Raw genomic sequence first — 17798 nt, 5'->3', positions numbered from 1 at the left:
CCCCCCACTATCATGACCCCAGTTCTATCTCACAAATCTGGCTAGACCAGAGCATGTACACTGGTACAGAATCCAGAACAGAAACTCCTCAGGACCAATAATGAGAGTAGTGATACCATGAGTGTAGGGGGGAGGTGGGGGGAGAAGGGGAAGAAAGGGGAATCAATTGCAATGATCAACATACAACACCCCCACACACAGGGGGACGATCAAGAGAGAGGTGGGTGAAGGGAGACAACAGTGTAAACTATGAAAAGAAAAAATTTATAATAATATATCAAGCATTCATGAGGGTGGGAGAATGGGGGAGGAAGGGGGGAAAGGATCTGATAACAAGGGCTCAAGTCGAAAGAAAATGATGATGGCAACATGTGTACAAATGTGCTCAATACAATTGATGTATGGATTGTGATAAGAGCTGTAAGAACCCCCAATAAAATGATTTATTAAAATTAAAAACAACACAACAACAACCTAGCCCCACAGAAGTGTAGGCAGGTCTGGGGACATGTGCATCCACTAGGGCAGGGCCACTCACCATCTTGCTCTGGAAAACAGACAGTAGTCCCCTGGGGGCCAGACAGTGGCCTTCAAGCAAGGACGCCAGCTGTCCCTCATGCCTAGCCTCAGGTTTAACTAGGTGTCCTGGAGCCGATTTCATCACACACTATTGTGTCTTTGCCGGGCAACCTGTCTTTGACCTGTTCTTTTGAGACTTAGTGGTTTCAAAGCTGTTCCTGGCCTCACCTTTTTACTAGGCTTTTCCTCTTCTTTACTCTCCAATTTCAAATTCCCTAGCGGCCTCTCTTCCTCAAATCCATTTGCTCCTGTTTCTAATCTAGTCGGATCATCGATGCGGCACAAAACATATAACAATTTATTAAAATGTAGAAACTCTTTGACTCTTAAGCCACCTCAAATATAATTTGCCTGGATGGTGTCAAAAATGTAATATCCTTTTTGATTTTTTTAAAAGTAAAACTGTCAAAACTGGCCTTTGATATCTAAAGCAAATTCTATCTGCACATATAAGTATTCCACTAGGAGATCTATGTCACCGACTTCAATCGCAAAGCACACATCCTTTGGGGAATCTCCTGTATGTCTGTGACCCATCATTGAAGCTTACACACAGAAGATTCAATTTTTTTCCCCTTCTTCTGGAAAATCTCTCCTAAACAAATTTAGCATCTTTGTTACCTCCAAAATGGCTATTGCTCTGGTAATCTCTCCTCCCAGATAGAATCCCAAAGAATGGTCTGAATTGTTCCGTTGTACTGTAATGAAATTAGATCGAAGCGCATAATCGCTTAAAATATGCATTCTGAGCATGCGAAAGTGTTATTCATAGGGTTGGCGCCGGCTGTGCGAAGCGCAAATGCAATCTCGTGTGTGTGGGAGGCTCTGGAAATTGTAAGGAGCAACACAAATGTGCGGTCGGCTCCCAGCCCCGCCCCGCCCCCCGGCTTTCGGGTCAAGTCCGGCGAACACAGGCACACGGATTTGAGATGAGCGCCCGTGTCACTAGTCTGGCCACCTGTTGGCCGTGGACCCTGCTTGCACAGGGGTGGGCGGTTTCTGCCCCAGAGAAGGATCCTTCCCGGAGACGTGATCAAGGTTAAAGGAGCTGGTGTAAAGATCCGAAGCACCTAACTGCTTGCTGGGCACAATCAACGGAAGCTGTCGCCTCCCGCTCTTGGGCCTTGTCGGCCTTAGTCACCGCTTCACCTGAGCCAGCCTCACCTTCTCGGGGGCTTCCAGGCGTCCACGAAGGATGGCGAAGCAAAGAGCCCGACTTTCCGCACGCGGTGACCCTTACAAAGGCGTGCTTGATGGGCCCGTCAGTATCTGCGGCTCAAAGGAGCCCACTTGCATTGCCCCTTTAAAGGGGCGTGGCTCCCAAGAAGTGCGGGGAGAAGTGCCGGGGGAGGAATGTGCGAAGACGCTAAGGACTTCCAGTTCCCTGGGGATGGGAGGCCGTCTGCCAAGTTCTGACCCCCCCGGCTGGAAACCGCCCCCCGGGATGCACGCAGCACCTCCGGCCTGTGGGTCTCCTGGCCTCTCTAATGCTGCCTATGGTCCCCCTGACTGCTCACCCAGGGCGACAAGGGTGTTCCGTTGGCACCGGGCACCGGCGAGGAGCAACCAAATTTAGGTTCTTACGGGAACACCAGCTTGCTTGGCTGATGGGGTAAACTGAGGCCTGAGAGATTAAGCCCTTTGTCCTAGAGGCAGAAGCTGCACTCAGTTAAGCAGATGTGAATCATTCGTTATCACTGTTGCCTGTGGGCCCTGGGGTAGTCCGCTATGGAGGTGCAAAGGCAGTTGCCCCGTGACGTGCTGCGTTGCCCCGCATGCCCCTGACTGCCCACGAGGCTGGGGGATTTCGAAAATCGTACTTCCTAGGGAAAGATGAAAGGAGTCGAGGTGGCAGCAGTAGTAGTCTTGAGCAAGGACAAATGACCATCGTCTGGTCTGGAATGCGTTGCTATATATAAGGTGGTAAAATGTCCCAGGTTCCCTGAGAACTAGCTCAGAGGATATGAGAGGGGAACAAAAAAGATTAGGGTTCGATTTAAGGAAACCCTTTCCCCCAGGGATGAAAATGGAGCCCTTTATTGAATGACCAAGGAGGGCTGTGGACTCACCTCCCTCCCTGCCTCCCTCCCACTTCTGAGACCGCTGGGACTCTATCTCCCTCCAGTCTCACAAGAGCCTACTTGGAGGGCAAGAATGAAAGGACATGACTTTGGAAAGTCCCACCCACCATTCAGGTAGGAGAGCCTAGCCCTGGATGGGCCTCCTGGGATCCTTGCTGAGGGCGAGGACAGCTGCCCTTCTGGCTGTGGGGACCTGGGGGTGGGAAGCGGCAGTCATGGCATCTTGCAACACGTTCCCTGCCAAATTGATTCAAATTGGCTTGGATATGAACATATGATTAAAGGAGCGGCTCGATTCATTTATCAGGCGAGATTAAAGAGCGGCATCTGCACAGCCTAGCTGGGGGACAATTAAGGAGCAAATCGCTAAGTGTCTGTGCACGAGGGTGGGGGCGGGGGACTCGGGGAGGACAACTGGGATTCTTTACCAAGGGGACACAAGGACAAAAGGAGGCAGTTTGAGGATGGTCTCTCTATATAGCCTGGGCACCATGGGGAGTTCCCCAGGGCTTCGATCCCCACCCCCACCTCTCATCCAGGAGTCCTGAAGGTAAGCAGTGAGAGACAATCTAATGAGGTGGCTTTGAGCCTGGCACAGGGACAGGTGTGTGTCGTTTCACCTGGGACCAGAGTTACAGAGATGAAGATAGGCCTGGGTGGTCCTGGAAGTCCCTGGAGTCCCCTGGAGAGTTGGTACTGAGGGAGCCCTCTCCTCCCCAGGGTCTCTCTTATAGTCTGAAGAGGCCATGCCCACGTGACATCATGTCTTCAGGCTGTCCTATACCGCCTGTGCAGTTCCCTACCACTGACTTTCTCTGCCTCCGGGCCTTTGCTTAAGCTCTTCTTTCTTCTCCCATGCCTCCCCAACAACAGCTATGGTAGTTCTACTCCCTCTTCAAGCCACAGGTCAACATGTAGAAGTCTTTCCAGTTCTGTCCCCATTGAGAATGTCTCCCCTCCATAATATGTCCATGCCAACGTCTTTGTCCTTCTGTCTTATGCACTTGTTTCCATGTGGCCTGACTCCAGCCCTTGACCATGAACCCTTTGGAGGACCAACCCTGTGATTTGTTTCTCTCCAAGGCACTTGATGAGAGAGGTGGACGCAGTGGCTGCAACAGTGGGCGCAAAGCTAAGAACAATGGTGAGGCTGGTGCAGGACCAGGCAGGGTTTCCTTCTGCTGTGAGTCGGAACCAACACGATGGCACCTACCCGCAACTACAACCCAGCCCAAGTGCTTACCCAATAGCAGATGCTGTCCCTACTTGTGTTTCTATCCCTCTGCTAGAACACACCCTTTAGGAAGGAAGGGACCACGCCTACCCCCAGTCCCTACAACAGGGCCTAGCCCACAGCAGGCGGTTAGGGAACATTTCTTGAGTGCTGAGGAAATGAATATTGGAAGTCTTCCGACTCGAGCAAAGCCATTTGCTCTAGGCCAGGCTAGGGGAGGTTGATGCTGGATTTTGCAGTGAAGTAGAGGCCCGAGTCTGTGTTGGTGACAGAGCTGGACTCTCTTCTGAGGTGCGAAGGAGTGTGTCACACTAGTTCCCGGGAAAAACAGAAAATGAATCAACCAACTTATCTGAAAGCATCAGCAAAAGACGCGACGGGACCAAACACCAAGAACCTGCATTTAAAACCAAAACCAAAAAACGTCACTTTCATGACTTCCTCTGCTCAACTTCCAAGGGCAGTGGAGAGTGCAGCCCTCTTAGTTTAAGATGGGTAACACTCCACACGCTTCTCCCTCACTGACTTTGGGGGTAATTTTTTCCTTCCTCTTTTTGGGTGATGGCCATCAACAGAGCCGTGGCGCCGGAGTTGTGTGATGCCCTTTCCTGCTACTTGACCAAATCTGGGGAGCCTGATCCTCTAGCTGCAGAGTGAACCCTTGATGCACCCAGGGATGATGACTGGCCACATGCCAGAAGGGAGAGGAGGAGGAGAAGGCCGTCTTGTTCTTCTGCATGAGCTGCCTCTGCGGTACCAGTGAGGTGACAAAGTATGGGCTGGGGCATGATGGCAGAGACAGAAGAGGGCACCGGAGGGTAGCCCTCTGTTCAAACCCAGCCTGTTTAAGGGGCACTGTGTCCGGAAGTGGTTGTAGCAAAGAGTTTTAATTTAAAAAGCCACCTTTAGAATGACCAACAGACTTAAAACAACAACAACAAAAACAACTTTCTATCATCAACCATTGAGATAAAAAGGGCAGCATTAAGCAAATGTGAAGAAAGCTGATGGTGCATGGCTATCAAAAGATATAGCATCTGGGGTCTTAAAGGCTTGACGGTAAGCAAGTGGCCATCTAGCTCAGAAGCAACAAAGTCCACATGGAAGAAGCACACCAGCCTGTGTGATCACTAGGTGTCCATAGGATCAGGTATCAGGCATCAAAGAACAAAAAAATCATATCATTGTGAATGAGGGGGAGTACAGATTGGGGACCCAAAACCCATCTGTAGGCAGATGGACATCACCTTACAGAAGGTTCATGGGGAGGAGACAAGCCAGTCAGGGTGCAGTGTAGCACCGATGAAACATACAACTTTCCTCTAGTTCTTTAATGCTTCCCCACCTCCCCACTATCATGATCCGACTAGACCAGAAGATGTACACTGGTACAGATAGGAACTGAAAACATAGGGAATCCAGGACAGATGATCCCTTCAGGACCAGTGGTGAGAATGGCGATATCAGGGTGGAGGGAAGGTGGGGTAGAAAGGGGGAACCAATTACAAGGAGCTACATATAACCTCCTCCCTGGGGGATGGACAACAGAAAAGTGGGTGAAGGGAGACATTGGACAGTGTAAGATAAGACAAAATAATAATTTATAAAATATCAAGGGTTCATGAGGGAGGGGGAGGGGGACGGGAGGGGGAAAATGAGGTACTGATTCCAAGGGCTCAAGTAGAAAGCAAATGTTTTGAGAATGATGATGGCAACAAATGCACAAATGTGCCTGACACAATGGATGGATGGATGGATGGATTGTGATAAGAGTTGTATGAGCCCCCAATAAAATGATTAAAAAAAGGGGGGGGGGCAGCATTTACCCAAAGACAAAGCTTAGAAGGGTTGTTGTTGTCAGGTTCTATTGAGTCGGTTCCGACCCACAGCGACCCTCTCTCTGCACAACAAAAGAAAGCACTGCCCGGTCCTGCGCCACCCTCACCATTGCTCCTGTGCCTGAGCCCACGGCTGCAGCCACGCTGTCAATCATCTCCTTAAAGGCCTTTCCCGCTTTCGCGGTCTCTCTACTTCGGAAGGGTTTGGAAAGGAGGAGTGGCGATGGGAAACACGGGGAAGTGGGATAAGTGATAGAACATTGTGGGGATCGTAAACAATGACTTGAAGCAAAAGATGTACGAATCGTTGAATAGAAAACCGATCTGCTTTGTAAACCTTCACCCAATTCACAGGAAAAAAATGTAAAAACCCCAAACTCTTGCTAAATGCACTAGCAATTATTTGTAGAGAAGAACAAAAGATAAGACAAAAGTTAAAGGGGAAAAATAAATCAACTTTCTGACGCGCAGCAGTTGGCTCTGTAAACAAAAATGTGAAGAGAAGACAGACTCTCTGTAACTGGTGAACCTTAACAATCAGAGGAAACTCCACGTTCCCACATCTGATCCTGGTTAAGTCCAGTGTGGTGGCTGCGTGGGGCTCTGGCCCGGACAGCTCTGCCAAGCCCAATGATAGCCCAGAGGCCTTCAGAAGAAAAGATGGATGTGTCTTCCTTGACCAATCTGCTCATCCCACCATGATCCCCCAAAGACCTGCCCTCAAGTTGACGACTTAGAGTGGCACTGATCTGACACGGGAACAGGCATTCTGAGTCCCCTGCTGACCAGACCGTCCTTTACTCAGCTTGAAGGAGCAGGACAATGGACACAACCAGAAGGAAAAGGACATTTATTTCCATACATCAGGGAAGAGAGAGCACAGCCCAATGAATACAAACCAATTGCAGGAGAGAGGGCGGTGGGGACAGCAGATGGGCGCAGCACCAGGCACTGCCCTGGGGCCCCCAAGCCTGGTGGTGTTGGTGGGATAACCTTTTGGGGTGGGAGCTGGGACCTTCAGACCGCATGTTGTCACATCTGGGGTGAGTGCGTGCGTGTGTGTGTGTGTGTGTGTGTGTGTGTGTGTGTGTGTGTGTGTGTATGGGTGGGCTAGAGGACTGGAAGATGACAAATGACAGGTTCGGGACACAGATTGAGGACTTGCTGTCTAATACACATCAGAACTGACCAAACCTTCTGTCTTCACTTTTCTCTCTTCTGATCACAAGCCCTCAGTCCAAAGCCTTCCCTGATCTCAGGTTTAATGGTCCAGGCAGCTTGGACAGAGGTGGAGGGAGGGGGGGAGTGGATAAGCCTCGAATTGGCGTTAGTGGAATTTATCTTAAATAGGTCATTGCACTTAATACAACAGGAGACACAGAGGGGTGGGGAGGGCCTGGGAGTTCCAGATGGTACACATGCCCCCCAGTCTGTGTAGGCTCATCCATCCCAAACCCAGAAGCACCTGAGATCCCCTCCCCATGCTGACGCTTAAGAATCTGGGCCCGGCTCTGCTCACCAACATCCTCAGCTCTACAGAGAACGGTAAACTTTCCGGAGAGTCGGGACAGACGTGATCCCCCAGTCATTCCCGGGGCCCCACTGCCCCCCAGCCCCCTCCCACTCTCAACGCAGTTGTGATGAAGAGGTTGGGAATTTAAACAGTAAAAAGACAGCAGGCACTGAGAAGAGAAAGCCCTCAGCCCAAACCTGGGAACGGATTGCCGTGCCCTCTCCAGCTCCTCCGCATACACCCAGCAACCCAGAATGTCCCAGGAGGCAATCTGTGCACCTGTCCCTGAGTAGGGAGCTGAGATGGGGGTCAACTTGCTGGCTCCATGCAATGCCAAGCCACCTGCCATTGCCCAAGGTGGCCCGGGGTGGCAGCCGAGAGTGAGGCATTTGGGGGGCAGGGTGGAACGGAATGTTCTCCTTTCAGAAACTCCTCTCTCCCCCACCTCATCCACGTGGAGATGCCAGACACGCAGAGCCTGGAAAGTTCCCCTGACAGAAGAGGGCTGGGTGTCCCCCATGCAGATCCGCAGTCCGGTGGGGGAGACCTGTTGCCTTCCATTTCCTGGGAGAGGTGCCCTGGCGGCAGCAGGCCTGGGCAGGAGGGGCTGGGGGCCACTCCCCTGGACTATGCGTTGCTCTCCATCGGCCTGGCCTCTGTGTCACTGTCGCTCAGATAGTTGTGGGAGTCTCGGGGTCTGGAGGTGCTGTTGAGAGGGTCATGCTCATCGTCTGACCGGTCAGGGGCAAGGGGCTTCCAGTAGCTGGTGGGGCTGCAGAGAGAGAAGAATGAGGTCATGGAGGGACTGTCCCCTGGCCCTCAGCACCAAGGCCTTTCTTTGCACAAAACCCACCCTCCGAGTCTTCACCAGCTTCTTGAAGCCTCCAGATAACACCTTCTGCAAGAGGAGGAGAAGTGCGGGCTCCTCCATGGAGTGGGACCACAGTATCAAACAAGGACACGACCTTCTAGCTCCCTTCACCCTCTCCCTTCTTTCCCCAAACCTTAGAGCCATCGAAGGCCCCTGCCCTTCTCGCCTCAGCCATTCAAGTCCACTAGTATTTCAATAGGGTCCTGGTGGCACAGTGGTTAAGCACTCGGTTAAGCACCTGGAGAAAGGTGTGGCAGTCTTCCCCCAGAAAGATTCCCAGGCTTGGAAGCTCAACGAGGCAGCTGTACAGGGTGGCTGCCAGTTGGAATCCACTTGACGACAATGGCCTGGTTTTGTATTAGTGCAACACAAATGGGGACAAGCCCAGCCCAGCATGGTGCTACTTCCACCCTTGCCTGTCCTCGAGCTGGGGCCCTGGAGCTGCAGCCCTGCCTGTGCACCCAGGAACAGACAGTCCTGCTTCTGAGTGCTAGAGCGCCTCCACTCTGCCAAGTGGGAATCTGACCACCCCCCGGTTGCTTAGGACTTACCCTTGCCCAATGTCAGCATCCCGGGGGCTCTTTTGTTTAGCGGCCCTTTCAAGAGTTTCTCTAAGCCCAAAGAGGAGGTTTTGCAAGAAAGGGCCAAGTGGGTCCGTGAGAGAAGCGAGCAGCTGTGGCTCTGGAGGATGGGACCCTGTGTACTGAGGCACTGTCCTAGGCACGCTCTCCGCTCTCCACTCGTCACCTGGGATTGGAACCTGGGACTCAGATCTCAGAGCCTTTTGACAACTCCACCTTGCTTCTGGATTAAGTGACTCAGGGAGAGCCTAAGAGCGAGCCTGAAGCTGTCTTTGTCGCCTCCCCACTGGGCTGGACCAGTGCCCAGGGGTTGTGTAAAGATGGACTCCTCTCTCTCCCCCTCTTGGGGGAAGGAAAAGCCTGATAGAATACATGTTCAATTATGCAAAATGACTCAGGAATGGGGCAGTCTGGTTAATAGTTATCGTATTTCTCATGAATGAATTACCATTTTTAAAGGAATCAGAATAGCACAAAACACATTTAATATAAACTAGACTGAACACAAATGAGTCTTATTTTGATGGGCCGAAGGCACTTAGGAACTCTGGGGTGTCTCAGGGACAAAATTATAAAGCTCAATAAGGATTGTGCCACTGGGGGAAAAATATTGGGGTTCTTTTAGCTTCTCGGTGGTTTGAATTCAAAATGAATGGGAGCCTGGCTTTATTTTCATGTTTTAGATGGGATCCCTAGGTTCCCAGGGCCACAGGTCTGCAGAGGACCGGCTAGCTTTGTGGAGACACAGTGGAGTGACACTGTATGTGGCGATGAGGTTGGAGGGTGGGGTGTGTGAGGCAGATGCCAGGGCTGGGCTCCAGATGCAAATGAGGCAACTGCCTGAACAACAGGGCCAGGGCCAGCCCTGTGTCTACCCACGGAGGCCCTGTGCTCTTTGTGCCCTCTGCTGCGGGAGAGGGAGGAGGCATACAGGACCACATTCTAGTGCTTGTCAGGTAGACACACCTGGATAAATTTCCATCTTGTCACATGGAGACTCTGCAGAGGTGGTAAACTCCGTACTTCTCCCATCCCTGCTCTGTGGATCCACTAGATCCACACCCCATCCCCAACTGCTGAATTCTATGTGGGATGGTCTGTAGCCAGTCCCCTTAGCGGTTACTACTGACCACTGCAGCAACCCCCTCCCCACTCCCCGGCTCCCCTGCCAGAGTCTGGACTGGCAATCAGAACATTTTATCCAAATTGTTTAAAAAGCTTTCCTCCCCACAAGCCAATGTCTCCTGCTCAGTACTGTCACAAACAATTTGGTACATAAGCTAATTCCCGCTGGGAGAGCCCGGGGAGGGGGGAGCAGCCCCCTCTCCGGGCCTTTGCCACGGATGCTGCCTTCTCGGTTTGCCTCGGAATTCTCGTCCGTCCCCATCACCAGATGGGAAGTTAAGTGCTATTGCCTCTGTCCCCCGCCCCCACCCTTGGTAGTGTCTCCAGCCCAAAGTGGCCAATGCCAACTGGGGCCTCCCTCTCCGACTCCACATTGGGCAGCTGGGGCCTGGCTTGGCGCCCACTCTGCCAACAGTGAATGCAGTCCTCGGAGATGGCAGTGCACGGGGTTTCAGACCCACCCCTGCTTTCCTCATGGTCAAGAGGAACGGTGCCCAGGTGGCTAGTGGAAGGAACAGGCTGGTGGGTTTGTTCTTGCTGGCTGCCGTCAAAGGGGACAGTGGATTCAGGGTATCAGAGATCTGAATCTGCCAGTCAACCACTAGGATCCGCTTAGTGAGGCCTGGCCCCTCTCTGCCTTCAAAACCGCCCTCGCTCCTCCCTCCAGACTTTCTCCTTGAAGGAGTCCTGCCGGGGCGAGGGTGAGGCGGAGAGGGCAGACACAACATTATGAAGCCTGCCTTTTCTCCCTTTGGTGACAACGGCTTTGTGGTGCCACTGAGATGCTGCCTGCTTCTCCCAAAGCACCCTTCGAAACCATCTGCCACACAGGGGCAGGGACTGAGCAAGGCTGAGGACCTTAGGTTCAAGTTACCCCAGACTCCCCACCCATTCCACATCCTTACCCCCTCCCATCATCCATCTCTCAATGGCTCCAGGTAACAGTCACATCCCCCGGGCTCCCCTCCACAAAGCCACATGCTCTTTGGGCGTCGCCTAGCCAGGTCAGTGCATTTCTTCGGCGGCCCTGCCACACAGGAGGGCCACAGGCATGCGACAGGTGTGTTAGTCCATGTGTCTAGGAAATATGGGGCTTCACCCCGGGGGCTGCCTGCTGGGGTCACAGCTCCTGGGTAGCAGCAAGCTTGCCCTGCGAGTGTACCCTGCTGAAAACAGCTCCGAGCACCCAGGGTGATGCGAAATGTCACCGCCCACCAGGGGAACAGCAACAACAGGGATCCAGTGAGTCAGGCTTGGCTTTGCTCCTGGGGGGGACGGGGGAGTGTGGGCACAAAGGACCTGACTGCTGGATCTACCCTCCTCCCCAACAGGGAGAGGAGCTGGGGGAGGCAGGAGAGTCAGGAGGGGCTGTCACTCAGCAGCTGCTAATTTCTATTCATTAAAACTTGATAAGCTGAGCAGAAACGAGGTAACACCCACGCGTGGGCTTCAGGTGGGAGGGAGGAGAGGGAAATCAGGCATCTCCGGGCACTGCTGTAGGGTGTGGTGCTGGGGGCAGGGGCTGCAGCCCCTTGAGCCTGGTACTCTGAGGCTTGAGATCCACGTCAGGGAGGGAGGAAGGAAGGTGACTTTGCAGGGGTGAGGAGAATTGTGCAAGGGGCCTTAGGGGGTGTTCACTAAGAGCCCTTTCCTGGGACAAGCCTGTCAGGGTCACAGGGTAGAAGCTTTCAGTATGGGTGCTGCCTGGCAGACGCGGTGGCAAATAGGCTGCTCATGCACCCTGTGCAGTGCAGGGGAGCAGGGAAAGGCAGGAGTGCCAGAGAGGACTGGCCTCCCACCAGCTGGCCAACTGTGTGATGATGGCAAATGACTTGGCCTCTCTGAGTCTCAGCTTCCTCTCTGGTAAAACAGGGCTACCTTCGTTAGGAAATTACTGTGCGGATTAAATGGATCAAGTGGGGCAAGCAAGGGTCTAGAGTGGTACCTGACTTGGGTGGAGGCTGTGGTTCACATCACCAGGGAGTTAGACTGAGCTGGCCCCTGCGCGCCAGAGGGCACCAGGAGGCTCGAAGAGGCCTTGTCTGGTTGTCTGGCCAAGCGGAGTGAAAGTGTGTGCGTGTGTGTGTACCTAAGGTGGCGGTGGGCGGGGACAAGGGGAACGTTAGTTCACACGGGTGGCACACCCCATGCTGCACTCCAAGCCAGGCGGCACCTGCAGCGCTAGTCGCTCTCTGGCCGGTACAGGTACCGCATCATCAGGCTGTCCACCTCTTTCTTGCGCTTCTTCTCCTCCTTCCGCGAGGGCCTGCGCTGCTCCCCGGCCTCCTCACTCTCCAGCGCGGGCCCCTTCTTCACGCTGGAGCGGCTGTGGCCGGAGACAGTGGAGCCACTGGAGGACGAGGACGAGTCAGACTGGGCCTCTGCTCGCTTTCTTCTCGATTTGGACTTGGACTTCTTCTTGCGCTTTCGAGAGCGCCCGTTCTTCCTCCGCCTGGGCTCCGAGGAATCTTCGGAGCTGGAGCTGGAGCTGGAGCTGGAGCTGCTCCTTCTGCTCCGGCTCCTGCGGCCGCTGCGCGAGCGGGAGACGTCGGCGGCGGAGGCCGAGCGGCGGATGCCCGCGGCTCGCTCCGGGGGGTCCAGCCGGGCGCTGCGGGCGCTGCGGATGCTCTTCCGGTCGTCGTCCTCCTCCGAGTCGGGCTCCAGGCTGCTCCGCTTGAACGGGAGGGGCTTGTAGCTCAAGACCTCGTTGATGGCAGCCTCCAGGTCCGGGTCCAGGTAGGAGCGGCGGCTGCCGGGCTGGGCGCTGGCGCTCAGGGGCTCGTCCAGGGCCGAGGCCGAGAGGTGGGGCCGCGGTGGCACCGACCGACTGCGCGCCAGCGCCGACGGGTGGCTGGCCTGGGACGGGGCCTCGCTCCAGGCCACGCTGGCGCCATCGTCCCACGCGTCCAGGCAGCTGGGGCCCAGGGACAGGCGCGAGTCGAGGCTCTGGCGGCTCGGGGGCGGGCTGAGGGCGCTGGCCAGGCTGTCCAGGCGGGAGGTGCTGCGGCGGCGCGAACTCGGGGAGCCCGACAGCGAGCAGCTCAGGGAGGAGCGCACCCCGTCTTCGGCCACGGAGGAGCCGCGGCGCGTGGCCGAGGAGGCCCGGCTGACGGGCGCGGACACGGTGGAGGCCCCGTCCACGTCGGCGCCCCACCGCTTCTCCAGCCCCCGGCTCAGGCGGCTCCCCGGCCGCGAGAAGACAGAGCCCCGCTCGGCCAGCTCCTCGGCCTGCTCGGCGCCAGGGCCGGGCTCCTCCGGGGGGCCCCTGCGGGCCCTGCGGGGGGGCCTCTCCGGGGAGGCCGGGCGCTCACTCAGGGTGGAGAAAAGCGAGTCCTGGTCGCCCGCACCCCCGATGGAGTCCTTCAGGGTGAGCCGTTTCCGATAGCTCAGGGAGCTCAGCCCCGAGGCCGGCCTCTCCTCCGGCCCCTTGCCCTCCTTGGAGAGGGCAGGGAGGGACGTTCTGACCGGAGAGGCCCGGGGTGAGTGGAGGGGTGCAGAGAGAGAGGTGTGGGGGAGAGAGAGGGGACACGGTTAAACCTGGAGAATCAAGACACAGGAGGAGGGAGGGAAAGCAGGCCAGGCGAAGTGGAGGTAAGAGCTTTAGAGGAAATGAAGCAAAATAATTTGCGTCAGTGAAAATAGCTTCATGGAGAATGTCATGTAAATTAGACTATTGTTCTATTTCATCACTTTTCCCCTTCTAAAACGTTTAGTTCAATTTATTTCATTGTCAACTACCTGGAGCCTCGTGCCACGCCGCGGTGAACAGCGAGGCGGGGTGGGGAAGGCAGCGTTATCTGCAAGAACAAAACGCTGGGTGGTCCAAAGTACCGAACCAATTAAAGCAGGGACCCACTCTGTGCTGGTGGTGAGGGGCTGGATTTGAGGATGGGGTTCTCGGGAGAGTTGGGGAGCCAGTGGGAGAGGGCTTTTTCTTCCCAGCCTACCACCTAGTGTCTCTGGGAGGCGGGTGGGGAAGGGTGTGCCCTGGAGGATGGGGATGGGTCATGAGGGAAGTGCGTGCGTGTGTGTGTGTGTGTGTGTGTGTGTGTGTGTGTGTGTGCACGCCTGTGCGTTGCGATGCTATCAGGGAAGTGGTGGTGATCAAAGGAGGGAGAGGTGGAGGGAGGGGAAGAGGGGAACAACCCTAAGGATGTAAGGATGGGGAGGAGCAGCCCCTGTGATTAGAAGATGGAGGAGGCTCGAAAATCAGGGAAGAGGTTCCCCCAGTGGATGAGCATTGGCGTGCAGTACAGGGGCGGGCATGGAAAGATGAGAGGAGGAGCCGGGAAAGGCAGAGATGGGTCTGGCGCTGTGACAGAGAATCGGAAACCCCCGGGGCCTTGGCTGCTGCTGTTCTCAGCGCCCCCCTCCCCCCCAGGCCTGGCATGGGCCCTGGCCAGAGTTCTGGGGTTCAGAGTGCTCCCTGTCTTGATTCAAAAGACTCAGATTATTGGGTGGTTCGATACCTATTTGCTGAATGAATAAGCGGGGATGAAAGCAAAGCCTTGAGCCTAAAAGGAAACCGTGACGTAGGGACAACAGGGGACGCAGGCCCCGAGAAGCAACAGAACCACCTGAGCTCATTCCACCTGTCAGGAGTGTGTACGCACCACCACCACCCCCTGAGCTCATTCCACTTGTCAGGAGTGTGTACGCACTCCTGAGCTCATTCCATCTGTCAGGAGTGTGTACGCACCACCACCACCCCCTACACACACACACACACACACACACACACACACACACACGCAGGTGCCAGGTGTGAGGGCGTGTGGCCTGCCCCCCTCGGCAGGATCAGGTACTGCTCGCCCGTCTGGCACAGGAAGGCTTTCAGGCCGCATGCTCACCTGGAACTCTTCAAGCTGCCATCATCGGAAGCTGCCTTGGAAGGTCCCTTGTTTTTGGACAACCATGACTTGACCCCATCGACCCTGTCCTCCAGCTCCGAGTCCACATCCGAGTCCCCTTCACTGTAGAGATGCAAAGCAGACAGGTAGGCAAGGTGGACACAAGAGGTAGTCACTCACTGCCTGGGAGGGCGAGCGGAAGTGGGGGCAATGGGGCATGTGCATAGGTGAGTCAGGAGAACGAGAGGTTAGGTGGAACACACCATTCCAACAGCACACCTGTCCCACTCTCAGCCTGTGTGTTGGTCACTAAGAGGACCCTGAGGAGCACGAAGGGCTTCCCATCCCAGTTATCTAAGACATTCAGTCGACCAATCCAAAGGGAACGACCCGAGAGCCATCCATTGTAACTTAATGACTCTTCGTTAAAAAGATGAGGCCTGGATCCTGGAGCTGCTCCCTGAGGTCCACCTGCTGTTTCTTACATGTGCTGCCATTCTCAATGCCTCTACTGCCAAAGCGGGGCCGCTGACCATGGGGCAGCCTCATTCTGACTTCAAGTTCGCTTGAACCTCGAGGTCACTTTAGCCGATGGCCACGCCATTCCTAGGCAATAGACCACGTCCCAGCCCGGCTGTGTGGCTTCCCTAGCCCTTAAGCAGCAAGGAAAGGTAAAGAAGAGGGATGTCCACTTTTCCCAGGGGTCTAATAACAGCTTCGGACTCCAACCTTCCCAGGAGACTCAGTCAGGCCTGGAAAGTTCCCAGCCAGCAGTTCCCTCTTCTCCCCCAGCAGCCTCTAGCCTGTGCACTTCTGTGTTTCTCCGGGCCACGCTGGCTCGAGCCCTCTCACTTGCAGGAAAGCCCACGGGAGTCACGGTAAGCCCCTCACAAAGCAGCTGGGGCTTTGAGACAGCTTCTGAGCACAAATGTGTCTGCATTTTGCAAAATGTCTGCTCACCATGCTCCCCTGCTAGGGATGTGCTAGGGTTTCTCCTTGATATAAATTTCCTTTCATCTGTGTCAACAGGAGCGGCCCCATCCCTGAATTATGTTCTTGAATAAAGAGCCACGTAGGCATGAGTGTACACACACACGAACGAAACCACCAGACTGTTCTGGGGACTGAGAGAGAGCTGAGCTTGGGAATGGAATAAAGAGGCCTATTTTATGAGCTTCCACCAAACATAGAATTATGACACAGACAAGGCCGATGCCCTGGGCAAACAGGGGTTTAGCAGGGAGCCCCCGATGCAAGGGCTGTGCCCACCCGAGCCTGCATCACTAGGATTGGCCTCACCCAGTGTCACACACACACACACACACACACACACACTCCCTTGCCCATAGACCAGATGATCCAGAATCCTTAGTCATGTTTACACACACACACACACACACACACACACACACACACACACACCCTTGCCCATGGACCAGATGATCCAGAATCCTTAGTCATGTTTTCTGTGCTCTTACTCATACATCGTAATCCCCCTATGTCACCACATGGAAAGGTAACGGAAGCGACGTAAACAACTAGCAACATTTAAATTAACCCTTAACGACACTGTGCGAGTGGAGGCATCACTGTAAGTGGGTGAGAGTGACAGCCCTGACTGGAACACATCATACATTGGCGTCGCGTTGCAGCCAATGTAAGCAGGGCTTATGAAAAAATGTGTTTGTGGTTAGCACTAACAACAGGGTGCTTTTATAAGAAATAATAAATGACCATTGAGTGGCTGCTAATCGGTTGTCACTCTGGTGTCTTCCCACCACCTTCTCTCACAGTGTCGCCCCCTGCAGTACCCCTAGTGATGCCCCTGCAAACCTGGCAGATTTACTGTGGGGCCCGGGCCCTGTGGAACGCCAATGCCAGCTGATTTATACACCCGTGCAAAAATCCTCCCTCTCCAGCTTCAGAGCCTGTAATTTATCACCACCGTTCATAACCATATTGATTGCCTTGAGAACGGAGGTGCTGTATGCACCGCAAAATCTATGTCTACATGTTAAAAGCGTTTCTGTATAAATCTCCCTTAATACCGCACTGTTTACTGCCTTCATTAAGGTGATGGCAATAACAACTGTATCTCTAAGTAAATCGAAACATTATTTTTCTGCCCGCCTTAGCACGCTCGCTCGATAACTTGGAGCTGTTGCTGGGGCCCAGCGCTGCTGCAGAAGGAGCCCCAGCACCTCTCTGCCATCAGCGGGAACCCGGCTGGAGCTGCATCCCCCCCGCACACCCACCCCCGTGCGCCTGCGTGAGTGCAGGCTGATGTGTGTGCAGTGGGGTGTGTGTGCGTGTGTGTGTGCGTGCGTGTGTGTGTGTGTGTGTGTGTGTGTGTGTCTGGCAGTGGTTTAGAATATGATCTTAAATGCGCATTTTATCAGCCCTCGAAGCTCCTACCGCCCAAGGATGGCAGGGCTGGAACACACAGGGGACAGACCCTCGCGGGGCGGAATATGAATTTTCCTCCTCACATTCTGAGCCGGGTGGCGGATGGGTTGGGAAGCTGGCCTGTCTGCCCTCGCCCTCCCTCCGGTTTCTAGCATCTAGGCGATGTTTGGGTTCTTCTCCTAAAATAATCAGGCCCGTAAACAAACTCCAGGGGCAGGCAGGCTCAAGGGGCAGTTGAAATTTTAAATGGTCGGAATTAAACCTCCCGTCAAATACAATTTATGTCCAGGCTCATGTGCTATTAGTTAACTGGGAGCCGAATCGCCGGGGAACAAACAAACGGAGACAGAACGGCGGGGGATATTAATTGTGTGTGACAACCAGGCTCCAGCGGCCCTCTATCACTGTTACACACTATTACATTTATCATTAGCTCTCAGTGAGTCCTTTGCACTGCCGCCAGCCCATCCTGACCTGGGGAGGCGGCCTGCCGGGCAGGAGAGAGTGGGGGAGGAAGCCCACGCCACGCTGCAAAAAAACACCCCTTCCAGAAACAGCGCCGTGGAACTGGACAGAGGATCATCCTGCCGCCGGTGTGGAGGACCCCTCCACATAACTGCACCCACGGTCCAGGACCCACCCAGGTAGAAATAGCAGGGAGGGGGCCGATGTGTGGGGCTTCCGGACATCGGACAGGCAGCACCAACACAAGCACCAGGG

General features: G+C 54.6%; 1 protein-coding gene across 5 annotated transcripts in view; it reads right to left on the bottom strand.

Annotated features, from left to right (window-relative positions):
* Positions 1-6565: 6565 nt before the first annotated feature.
* MYO18A (myosin XVIIIA) overlaps positions 6566-17798 on the bottom strand; it is a 96590-nt gene continuing 85357 nt past the window's right edge. For all 5 annotated transcript variants that reach the window (XM_045299579.1, XM_030888226.2, XM_030888227.2 and 2 more), the window contains 2 exons: positions 14673-14795; positions 6566-8017 (listed from right to left, as the gene is read on the bottom strand). In XM_045299579.1, the coding sequence (XP_045155514.1) occupies positions 7873-8017; positions 14673-14795 (268 nt within the window). In that variant the 3' untranslated portion in view covers positions 6566-7872. The remainder of the gene's footprint in view (positions 8018-14672; positions 14796-17798) is intronic.

Source organism: Echinops telfairi, unplaced genomic scaffold (genome assembly GCF_000313985.2).
Source record: "Echinops telfairi isolate 266 unplaced genomic scaffold, ASM31398v2 ScPeMD7_7458;HRSCAF=8496, whole genome shotgun sequence".
NCBI classification, from domain to species: Eukaryota; Metazoa; Chordata; class Mammalia; order Afrosoricida; family Tenrecidae; genus Echinops; species Echinops telfairi.
The sequence above is the reverse complement of the archived record's forward strand: the minus strand, read 5'-3'. Positions and strand labels throughout refer to the sequence as shown.